Source organism: Etheostoma cragini, chromosome 7 (assembly GCF_013103735.1).
Source record: "Etheostoma cragini isolate CJK2018 chromosome 7, CSU_Ecrag_1.0, whole genome shotgun sequence".
Classification (NCBI taxonomy): Eukaryota; Metazoa; Chordata; class Actinopteri; order Perciformes; family Percidae; genus Etheostoma; species Etheostoma cragini.
In genome coordinates this window covers 6,977,789-6,990,154 of record NC_048413.1, presented here as the reverse complement: position 1 = coordinate 6,990,154, position 12,366 = coordinate 6,977,789, and the positions used below count along the sequence as shown (strand labels likewise).

Here is a 12,366-nt window from a genome sequence, read left to right as displayed (position 1 = left end):
TTGGTTTCAAGGGCCAAGGGGTAGGGGTAAGGGCCAAGGGGTAGGGGTAAGACGGGGAAATGGGATTCAGCCTTAGTTTCAATTATCCTTGTTTGAGTGATCTGATATTGATTCATAAAATCCAGAAATTCATCTTTAAATAAAAGCCTTTACACTATGAACAAAGTAAAAGGTACTTTATGCAAACTTTTCGGGGGTCAGTTCTTAATGTGAACATTAACCTGGTGCATTATTAACAATATTTAAGAGTTGCTTCTTGCTTGTACAATTTACAGCAGAAGTTCTCAGATGATCTCTTTTCCATGCAAAATTGGCATTGTGACTGAAATTTCCCTAACCTAACTGCTGTATCGGAACCTTTTGAATTGGACTCTAATCGATTTGGGAAAACCATGGCGATGCCCATCCCTAATGATGGGAGGATCAAACAGGAGGCCCAGTTTGACTGTTCCTCTGACTGTTCCATGTTAATTCACAACCGCATAGCCCTGTTGCTGTTTACTGTGCAGGGAGACCCTGCAAGTTCTATCCAAGAAACACACATTCCATTGCTGGCCCTTTTTCTTCGTTTCATTTTTTCCATCGCACGGACGCGCGCGCACACGCACACGCACACACACACACACACACACACACACACACACACACACAAACACACACACAAATTTCCCTTTTCCTGCAAACTACCCTCCACCCTGCTGCTATCTTACAGGGATCAGGCTGGATTTCTAGAGGAGAGCAGCTGCAAATAGGACTTTCTTGTGCCAGATTGGCAGAATCCCGCAGTCGAAAAAATATATATAATCCTCTGGTGGGTTCCCCCACAGAATCGAGGGGCGTAAGGCCAAGGAGAAGCCCCGGCCAACTATAACAAACAAAGAGGCTTTCCCCAGCTCTCCCAGGCAGCCCGTTCCACTGTTTGACAATGGTTGCCATGGAAGTTGTTTTTCACTTCATAACAGTGTCAACATGTCCAGCGATCAGGAGAGTGACAATTGTTTTTATCCCTCTCACTCGGTCCTTAATGCGAGAGAGAGAGAGAGAGAGAGAGAGAGAGAGAGAGAGAGAGAGAGAGCGAGAGAGAGAGAGAGAGAGAGAGAGAAGAGAGAGAGAGAGAGAGAGAGAGAGCGAGAGAGAGCGAGAGAGAAGCTGATTTCCTAATGTGTGGCGTGCCAGACGAACCCCTGCGACCAGCAGAACGAACATTGCTGAATGCTGCGACGTGATGACAACCTCAGACTGCCTTTAAAGCTCACCTTGCTGACATGGACTAAAGATTTGAAAAATACGGTATCACTTTCAGAGGCATTTTCTTGAAAAAAAAAAAACTCAGTTACATTACATTACAGTTAAAAGAACCTTTAAGCAAAGTAAGGAAGCGGTTTAACCTCCCGCCTGCTGCTGGATGTGGCCTGACATTCGTTCTGTCAGAGGGTAATGGGGTTGACAAGCATAAGTATAAACACATGACTCATAATCCCTGCTATTTCCACCTTGAGTGGAACATAATTCCAGCTCCTGTCGAGGATTGTTTTAACAGTGTGAGCCTTTTCTGTTGACTTTGATACTAAATCACGTGGATCATACTGTAAATATCCTTGAATTGTTCTTAGGAAAAGTCAAATCTCCGTCAGCGAGTCTTATCGCCGATCTCTTTCATTAAAAGGGAATTGTACATATTCATCACTTGTCTGCCTGCTTATTTTTTACCCCATTACACAGATAAGACACACACTGTGACCACAACATGTTATGTTATGTTATCCCACTCACAATGAGTATAAAAGCATGAACTTACACTCACCATCATCTAGGTAGGCCTGGTCCAAGTTCTCCTCCTTGACCGTCACCCTCCTCTGTCCGTCTCCTGGAGCCTCCATCTGCCCCGTGCCAGAAGGAGCTCGGCCTTTCTGCTGTGTCTTCTGCGCGTATGGCTGCTGCTGGATCACGGTGGGATAATGCTCAGCAGGGTGGTTCAAAGCCTGGGCCTGGGCCTGGGCCTGGGCCTGGACCTGGGGGGGTGTGGGTGAATGGGCGGCAGCTGCCTGTGGGGAGTAGCCATCGCAGTAGATGATCTGCTGGCTGTCAGGCTGCGGAGCAGAGAGAGGTTGAGGCTCTTCTCCCCGGAGCAAGTGGTGGTTGATGGGGGAGAACTGGATGATGGAAGGGTGCTGGCCTGCACCAATGGGACCAACAGACTGAGCCGGGGAGCCCGTGTGGACCAGCACCGACCGGTGGGGGTCAGGCATCATCCCTCCAGTCTGCTGATAAAGGCCAGGGCTGCCGCTCAAACTCTTGCCCCCGCGGGAGTAGACGATGGCTGGGCTCTGCTGCTGGAAACGCCCGTCTTGGCTGGGGAGGCTGGAGCTGAGACGCTGGCAGGCCATGCTGGAGACCAGGCCGTTGTCTGGATGGAGAAGGCTGCGCGGGTTATGGAAGTAGGAATGAGGAGACAAGCCCAAGATGTGAGGCATGGCAAAACCCATGTGGTCCGCTTCATACTCATCTAGGGGCTCAGTCTTGATGGATGGAGCTGAAAAAAAATCAAAGACATGAGTCTAAACACTGTCTTTTGTGAGCAATCATTATTGTTATTTACATAAAATAATATACGGTGGGAGGAAGTCTCGGGGAATACCCAGGACTAGGTGGAGGGATTATATCTCCAACCTGGCCTGGGAACGCCTCGGGATCCCCCAGTCTGAGCTGGTTGATGTGGGTCGGTAAAGGGAAGTTTGTGGTCCCCTGCTGGAGCTGCTGCCCCCGCAACCCAATACCGGATAAGCGGATGAAGATGGATGGATGGATGGAATATAAGGGGAGGTTACAACTTAATGAATCGCTAATCATACTCACAAACGTACATGAATTGATCCATGTAAAACCAGCTATCAACTACATGAGAAAACAATAACCAAAAAGCAATAAAATAGATTTGACTATGAAAACTGTTTAATAAATGGATAAATAATAATCATTTCTACCTCATTTATCCGCCATCCCTACAACCCCTCCCTTTGGATCGGATTTGGAAGTTACCCTGGTTTTGTTGGTCCATCTTGGCTATGTGTATGAAGTGGAGAAGCCATCTTCGTATACTGACCCAATGTGGAGCTTTCCATCTGCGAGCCATTAATCGTTTAGCAGCTATGATTGCAACCATTCTGAGAGGAAGTAGTGTGTACTACCTACTGAGCCTTACCTACTGAGATTTCTAGTAAACTCATAATAATAACTGTTGGCACTTTCCACTCAAATCCTACACTGTGATAGGCATAGCAAAGAGAGGCTGAGCAGCATTCTTACATGCCAGAGGTGTGTAGGTGAAATGTTGAGGCCTGCTGCGTTTCCTCTTGCCGTTGATGACGTAGAAGTTCACTTTGACAGAATGGCAGACAGACGAGTCTCGGTAGGACGGCACCTCGACAAACAGCATACTCTACAAGACAATGCACAATGTTCACAAATAGTACTCATGGTTTGAACTATGAAACATGACAGCTGGCCCGTTTGGTGTGTTTTACAGGTATCATACAAGTATTTAACAGTCGTATTATAATACATACAGGCTGGCTCTTGTCTTTGTCCACTGTTGCTTCCATTTCCCAGATTTGCTGCCCATCTAGAAAAGAAGAAAACGAAAGAAAGTGAAAACCTAGTCGGAAACGATGTGGCAATTAACTCTGCAATGAAGTCAGTAAGGTTCATTGTTTCAAGATGTACTACACTAGAAGTCTTTAGCCTTTAAGTTTGGAAATTGCTGAAACGCAATCACCTTTTCAGAGTTGTTTGTATTTAAAAATACAATAAATTTAATTTTGTTTTAATTCAAATACAGTTACAGTATATGTAGCATATTTGTAGCCATTCTCTTACAACATCTAATTTCAAATCTATGAAAAGGCCTCTTGTTTTATGTCATTTTTAAAACCACTTCCTCTTACACCACCAAGCATAGCTAAAGACGATCTGCGGCTTAGCCCCACACACGTAGTCATCCATTATTAATCGGAGAGACACATGGCTGTGTGTAGTTCCTGTGTGCTCTCCAATGCCACGCTGACAGAAACAACATTAGCAGGGATGTAATGAGAACCGCAGGTTCTGCTTCCCGTCCATAACGATTATGGCACATGTAATGTTACATCACACTTCTTCAGATTACATGTAACCTATTGCTTAGGTGAAAAAGTAGAAAATGTGCTGGTAACTGTAAACTCCACATGCCCTAACACGTGATAGGACATTTGCTAATGTTGCTGTAGGTGGGAAAGCCTTTTACAAATTAAAAACACATGGCTTAAATGAGTCAGCAGGAGAAAGGGGGATTCCACACATCTCGCCAACTTCTTTTTTTTTTTTCAATAATGTATTTTTAATGATCAACTCTCTCCACATCAACTGAATGACTGCTGCTTTCTTGGTGTTTGTGTTTGTTTGCAATGTTGCTCTCAGGGATACCCCTCTGGAGGTAATTGTGTGTGGAGGTGGAAAGGGGGAGCGAGAGAGCTGGAGAGAGAGCCTGATCAGGGGGCGCCTGGGTAGCTCACCTGGTAGAATGGCGCCCCATGTGTAGAGGCTCAGTCCTTGCCGCAAAAGTTGCAGGTTTAATTCCGACCTGCGACCCTTTGCTGCATGTCATTTCCCCTTTCAATGGCTGGGTACCAAATTCCATACTTTTCAGGCGACAAGCAAATTTTGAGTATCGAAAAATGTCTTATAGCCAATTTCAATACCTATCATCACCATCATTGAGTCAATAAGCATGCAACATACTTTTACCAAGCTCTACGAATGTTTGCGATTGGCTGCTTGACAGAACATGTCGTAGAGGCAGGCAGGAAAAACGGGGGTCACGTAGGAGGAGTTGAAAAATGAGAAACAAGATTTGTGCCGTAATTATGGAATTTCGTATTTTCTTTCCCTCCGTACAACCCTCCCTGTCCGAGCACAAGAGCCAGGGAAGCTCCAGCCAGAGGCAGCTGTCTCTCATCCAGAGGGATTTCACAACTGCTCTGCTCCAGAACATTGTGTCATACAGAAACTCTCCAAAACAATGGCAATCCCTCCACATTGGATTTCTTTTTCCAACTTTGTCTTGCTATCCGTTACTATTTAGTGTGTCGTAACACAGCGGCAGGGAACCCCGGAGAAAAAGAGAGAGAGAAAAATAAAAGCAGCCAGGACATGAGGGGCCAAGTTTGAGTTGAGGTAGCCTGGGGAGTGCCTTCATTTAAAAAGCCAAGCTCTCAGCCAGCCGTGGAATCAGTGAGTCACAGTATCAGAGCGTATTTTAACATACAGTAACAGAACTTAATATTACATAACAAAAGGGAAAAAGCTGCATTTCTCGGTCAGAAAAACAAACGTAAAAATCAGTTCTTTCCTTACATCTAGAGGCCCTTGGCTGTCAGCCAGAGGTGTGTCATGTCACGTGATACACAGAACTAATAATCACACAACAAAAGGCCGATCTGAGTAGAGACATCATTGAAGTCGGTGAGGAAGTCAGGGAGGAAAGGGCAAAAGGAAGTGAGGCTGCAGTGTTATCATTTGGATCATGCAAATAGCTCATGTGGCTCCATCTATACAATGATGGGGGGTATGAACGCGTTCCACAGACACAGCTGCTTACGAGTGATTGTTATCACTGGTGTTGTGGTGTTACTGTGACACTGTGTAATAGCAGAACTAACACATGCACATACCACAGAGGTTCATAGCTTTAGTCATAGGTTAGGTTCCTGTGCAATGCATGTTTAGTTTAACTTCCTTTAATTTGTGTGTCATGTTAAATTTTCGGCCCATCCCATACGGGATTACAAGACACCACTATTTAACAGACATCTCCCAGTGTCGCATTCACAAATCCTGTGGCGAAATCCCCGAATAACAGGAGAAGAAAAAAAATAAAAAAAGATTTTAAATAAAAAACCAACCATAGTACAAACAGTTTGTTTCCCTTCTCCCAGGCTTTTTAAAGATAACTGGCTACTTAATATGTTTCCCATGAGAACAGTCACCTCATATAAAGATCAAAAATAGAAAATGACTCTCTCCAACCGGTTGTAAGTGATGCTGGGTTAGGGTAGATTAGACTGATGCACTGTTAGGGCTGGGCAATGTGTCCATATTATATCAACGTCGATATATGAGGCTAGATACCTCTTTTTCTGGTTTTAAAGGCTGCTTTACAGTAACGTGATGAAATGTTCTGTTCTAGTTGTATTATTTGCCTTTACACACTTAGTCATTATATTCACATTGTTGGTGATTATGCATCAGAACTCTCATTGTGTAAATATTTTGTTACAGTCAACCCTAAAATGTCGCCGCAACATGGACATCAATGCATTTTGTCCGAAATGTCGTGATACTCGATTGAGGATTTTCTCCATATTGCCCAGCTCTAATGAGCTAGCAATGCCACTCACCCTGGGTTTTCTCCAGAAAAATGACTTTGGAATCGGAGCTGAAGTTCTGCCCAGTCAGGATCATCTGCTGGCCTCCCAGAACAGAGCAGCTGTCCATGTCCTGCTTCTCCACCATGGGAAGCTCGTGTGCTGAACGCTGGGCTGCCGGGACACACAGAAGGCCTCTGTGTTACATTCACTGTCTATCTACTGTCACACATGCTCACATAAAGGAACATTTAGCACATAAACCAGCATTTCACCATACTGAATGACAATCAGTCAGGGAAAAATTGCCCCAAATCCTCTGTTACTTTCTCCAATGTGACGATTTACAACTTTGCTCTATTTTATGTCTTTGTAAACTGAATGTTGTTGGGCTTTAGAGTAGGCCTGTACTGTGTTTATAGCCTTGAGGTAATACCCCAGGGCTATAGGTAACAAAAAAAACTATAACTAGTACTAGTACTATTTTTGGTACTTCCACTTTGTTTTGTCATGGTTCATGTGTGCAATAAATATTACACCGAGAGAAAAAACTCATGATAGAGACTCGTGAAAACAATTCTAAGCTAAGAAAGCAAGATTCAGATTTTTCCCTGAATCTTGTAGGCCTACTTTAGAGTGTTAGTCACACAAAACAGGACATTTGAAGAAGTCACCTGCATGCAGCTGTGAACTTTTTTTGACTTTAGCACTCAATCAGTCAATTATAAAAGAAGATATTTGCTAGTTGCAGCCCTAAACTACAGGGACAAAACATGCAACACTTCCTTTGAAAGCTCTGCAGTGATTACTCACAAGAGCACAAACAACGTGTAACCAAGAAGTGACTGTGTTTAACAAAGAAGAATAGTTCTGAGTTATTCCACAATCACCGCCCTCGCTTTCTGTTTTAATAAGCAGCTCTGCAAATCTGTCGAAATCTCAAGGGAGTTAGGTAAAAATGGAGGCTGCCTTGTTCTACATAATAAAGTGCTGTACAGGAAGAGGACAAAGTAAGGGGAACAACTAACAGTCTGATGCAATCTGATACAACAGCCCTGCAATAAATACTATCTACTGTACGTGACTCTCAAAATGTTGAATCTTTGTTAATGATATTCAGTCATTACAAATTCACAGGACTTTATTTGACACTCTTTTTGAGATCTCAAAGAGTCCAAAGATGCCAAACATGTCAGGCAGAATATTTGTGAAGTGTGCATAACATGATGTACAAGGCATTAGAAATATTTCCACTTGATGGAATAGTAGTTTAGAGCGCAGCAGTGTGGTTTGGGAAGTAAAAATCCCATTCATTTGTAACTGACGAGGTTGTAAACAGAAAGTTTTATATGCGCGTGAAATAAACCTAATTCACAATCTTATGTAGTAAAACTACACTCCCTACCAGCGTTGCCTCTGATTGGTGGAACTAGCTCTACTATTGAACTCTATGATCGTATGTGTGTCTTAACTTTGCCAAATTTGTGTAGTTTCATGGTCACGATTCATCTCTTAGCCGGCTTAAAAGTCGTTATTTAAGCATTTTTTGAAACGTTAATGGAGACATTGAACGGGAAAAAATATTTCCAGAACCTGAGATGTTAAAAACGTTGTCGAGCACTGTTGAGCTCTATAGGCTTTGAATATAGGGCTATAGGGTATAGGGCATGAACTCGAGGAGTTCATGTCAGTGATGCTTTCTCATGTTGTACGCTAGGATCACCCAACATTCCAGCTGAAAAACACTCCCTGAGGCAAGCTGAACCTTTGAAAAAGGTTTGTCCGCCCAACTACACCACGAGCGGATAAAACAAAGCGCTTGACAGCAACAGGGGCTCTGCATGCTCAAATACACCATCAGTGACAGAGTAAGCTTATCCCCGGGCCTGACAGATGTCAGCAACTTCCCGCTTGATTGGTTTTCACTGACACCAATTGTTCTTAAGTTCGCCTTACAACAGACAAGTTGGTAACATGTTGTTCTGCCCGCTCTGTGATCAGAAAACAGACGGGAAAGGACGATTATAAATGATAACGTATTCGGCGTAATGATTTTTTACAATGACAGGAGCATATGGCATGCAGCCTGGGTCACTGATATGCTGAATGCTATGTGTTGACCAGGGTGTTAATCAAAGCCAGATAAAGGATCTTCTTGTTTGGGTTTTGATAACACCAGGTGCTTTAATAAAACTGTGTACACATGCACTGATGTACCCAAACACAGGCTTTACTACTGCGCACATACAAACAGATACACTGACACAGGCAGCGCCCACCTACTGGATGGAAGCCCTGGTTGCATAAACACATCTTTGTGCAGAGGACTCTGGACTATCAGTCCAGCTCCAAACTGAACGTGGGTTTCTTTTTTTCTGGCGATACTTATTTAGTATGGAAGCGTAATGCGTTCACTTAAAAAAGCCCTGTTTTTTACAAGATAACCACAGTGTTAATTTAGAAAATAAATAGTATATTCGTTAAAAATAGGGCTTTGTTTTCAAGTGAATCCTTGGGCTTTTTTACTTAATGAAAACATTTTGACCTCAACAGAAAGCACACACGGGAATTCATCAAGCCTTTCACTGAATCAAATCAAATCAAATATGAGGTAAAAATAGCACAGTAGGCATATCGTCAAAGTGTTTAAGGTGTACAGCTTACAGCACTCAATCGGATGTGAGGCCACTTGGAGAGAGACGTGCTGTCCTCCAGGCTGAGGTATGTGCACACGGAACACAAGACGAACGCGCGTGTTTTTCCGCCCGACGTCGGTCTCGCCCTTCCTCAGCTCGATGTCGGCGTTCCTGAGCTTCAGGATCCCAGCACAGTCGATTCTGTCAGAAGGGATGAATATGTAAGCAAAACTGACAGTGGAAATGTCTATTTAAAAAAAAAAAAAAAAGTCTTTTGAGTGGGAAGATGCTGAATGATTCAGAAATGCACACGTTCTTAAATTCTCACATTGCTTTCATGTTGTTCTTTGGCTCCAGGGGGATCTCCAGGATTTTGGTGCCGTGGAGAACCTTCTCATAGCTGGTGGTCGTAACGGTCTTACCGGTGATGCGGTGGACTTGGTAAAAGGCGTGGGGCTTGAGGATGCGCTCATCTGCTGTACCAATGAAGATCTGCAGACCAAGCGGCTCCTTGCCTCTGTAGCCATGTAACTGCAAACATAAAGACAGTCAGAATCACGTCAGCTGAATACAGTACACTATGAAGGAAATGTATAAGTCATTTTAAAATGGTTGTTTCTCCATAGCTGCTTATTCTAAATCTGCATTTCCACGTTGCTTCCCCCAGAGGAGGCTAATCAATGTCAGACCCACATCACATGTCAAAGCATGAGTCTTCCGTCTGTATCCTTGAAGAGAAAGCAGCAGAGAGCTCCCATCCTACGGCTTTGCCCTGCTCGCTCTTTCAGAACCAGATGAAGGAATTTAGGCAAGACAAGGCAAGACAGCTTTATCTGAATAGCACATTTCAGCAACAGAGGAGTCAAAGTGCTTTACACAAAAATACAGATAAAACACAAGAATACAAAGTTACAGTGCAGTAAAAGAAATTAAACATTAAAGAAATGAACAAAAGGTTCAGCCTTGATTTAAAGAACTGAGAGTAGCAGCGGATCTGCAGTTTTCTGGAAGTTTGTTCCAGATACGAGGAGCATTCTGTTCTGACTCTGGGGACAGAAAGCAGGTCTGCCCCAGACAACCTGAGAGGTCTGGCGGGGGTCATAGATCAGAAATAAACCGTTTAGTGATTTAGAAACTAGCAAAAGTACTTTGAAATCAATTCTTTGAGGCATAGGAAGCCAGTGTAAAGACTTCAGAACTGGATTATTGGTCTTAGTGAGCACACTGTTGTGGTTTGGGATTTTTTTCTGGTTTTTGTCTTGTCCTGCCTCTAGTTGTACTTCCTGTGTGTTTCCGCTCTTGTGATTACCTGATGTTTTCCACCTGCTACCCTGCCCTCTTGTCACCTGCCTATCGTTCCCTCATTACCTTGTGTATTTAATGTCTGTGCTTCCCTTGTCTCTTGTCAGATCCTTTTGTCCTGTCTGATATCTTCCCTGTGAGTTTTGTGCGTTTAGTTTTCCCTGTCACTATTTTTTGCCTTTTCTTTTTTCCCTCCCTGGACCTTTGCCTATTTTTGGACTTTGGTTTTTGGGACTTTGTGTTTTACCCTGTGTTTTTGTGGACTTCCTTTTTGTTGAAATAAAAGCCTTTTTGAAGCCTTCTAACTTCTCCACGTTTGGGTCCTCTTTCCACATCCTAACACACTAGAGTAGCAGAGGTTCTAAATGGAACAGTCATGAACATCCAGTCTGACTAACACATTTAAAAGTAATCCGATAGGTGAAGCTGTGAACTGGAGATAGCTGGCTAGAGAGGAAGAGAGAGATGTCACTTTTAACCTGAGAGTGCCTCCTGAGGAAACCTGCAAAAACCACAGAGCATCAACTTGCATGTAAATGCTATTTTTGTGTGAATAGTGTCGTGCATAAGCTTTGTCATAGAAAATAACAACCAAGTGGTTGCAGAGGGGGCGGCACACACGCTGCAGGCAGGTTGTTTTTTTAAAGGCTTTCTACAGAAAATGGCACTGAAGTAAGTCCTACTGCCTTTCCGCAACAATTCTAACTAATGCTTGTAGAGCTGGAGAAGGTATTTTTTTCATATTCACCCTTGTGTCGTCTTCCGGTGAAAATCAACACTTTTGTTAAGGCTTTTTATCGATGTTTTTAACTTTTTCTTACGTTTTTGAATATTTGTTTTGTAACACTTTTGAGTCTTTAAAAAAAAGTTTTTTGACTTTTTTTGACGTTGTCAACACTACGTGCCACTAACTTATTGACTTTAGTTTTACAATTTTTTTGGGGAATTTACAGTAAATAAACCTCATTTATAGAAAATTACACCTAATGTTCAAGTTAGAAAAGCAGAAATTAGGAAATATTTAGACTCAAATTAAAGGAATGGATGTTGATGGATAATCACAGACTGGAATATGTCAACATTTACTCAATACTATTTCAAAACCACTTCCATTAGTTTTTCAAATGCTATAAAATTGAATAAGACGCCTCAAAATTAATGAAAGTAGAGATTTGTACTTTCCAAAAAGCGATGCGTTGAATAAATCATGTTATTTTGGGTAGTTACAATTGGGTAATTAAAAAGAACATTGATATTGGAAAACAGGTCAATTTGACCCGAATACAACATGAGGGTTAATACAATTTATTTTAAGAATGGTCAACAAAAACTACATAATGCACCAATCACATTTTAGAAATGATTATCTGAGTGAATGCAAGTGACAGTCTTGCCAGCAGCCAGCCGCTAAATGTGAGCAGGAACCATGGCAACGTGAGGGAGCAGGCTGGCTCCCCATCCAGGTAGCCGACACACAGGGAAACAGAGGAAGCTGACTGCAAACACTCAGCGGGCCATGTGAGCGCTCGGCCCGTTGTCATGGTAGTGGCAGGAGCAGTGAGTCATGACAGAAAGCAGTGTAGGAAAAGTAAAGTGGGGAGTACGAGGCTCAGAGAGAAGGAGGGAAGGAGGGAGGGAGGAAGAGGGAAAAACAGGGCGCGAAGGATGAGAAGAGGAAGGGAAAGACGAGGTGAAGGAGTGCAGCCGTGGCTAGCCAGGCCTGACCATCTGATTGGCCTGGCAAACCAGGCAGAACTGACCTCAGGAGATGGGCAGAAAATGGAAAAGAAGCGAGGGAAGCTTTATTTCCAACAAGTCCCTACTATCAGCAATACAAACAGCTTTGAAATGTTGCCCCGGTAACACAAAGAAAGGGAAGTTGGACCTATTCTTGGACAATTAGACCAGCCAAAACTGTGTCTCATGGCTAATTTGGAAATGCAACAGTCTATTTACTATACAACTCAGGGTTTCCTCCAGGAAAGTTGTTTAGCCAGTTGGCAAGCGTTCCTCAACCCCCCCCCCCC

The 12,366-nt window shown here is 43.2% G+C and overlaps 1 protein-coding gene across 3 annotated transcripts in view; it reads right to left on the bottom strand.

Moving 5' to 3' along the window:
* The window catches only part of nfatc2a (nuclear factor of activated T cells 2a), a 26,139-nt gene that overhangs the window by 8,499 nt on the left and 5,274 nt on the right, over positions 1-12,366 (bottom strand). For 2 of the 3 annotated variants that reach the window (XM_034875767.1, XM_034875764.1), the window contains exons 4-9: positions 9,366-9,568; positions 9,066-9,238; positions 6,435-6,575; positions 3,567-3,622; positions 3,307-3,439; positions 1,799-2,533 (exon numbers count right to left, since the gene is read on the bottom strand). In XM_034875767.1, the coding sequence (XP_034731658.1) occupies positions 1,799-2,533; positions 3,307-3,439; positions 3,567-3,622; positions 6,435-6,575; positions 9,066-9,238; positions 9,366-9,568 (1,441 nt within the window). The remainder of the gene's footprint in view (positions 1-1,798; positions 2,534-3,306; positions 3,440-3,566; positions 3,623-6,434; positions 6,576-9,065; positions 9,239-9,365; positions 9,569-12,366) is intronic. The other variant, XM_034875765.1, reaches the window with a different exon arrangement.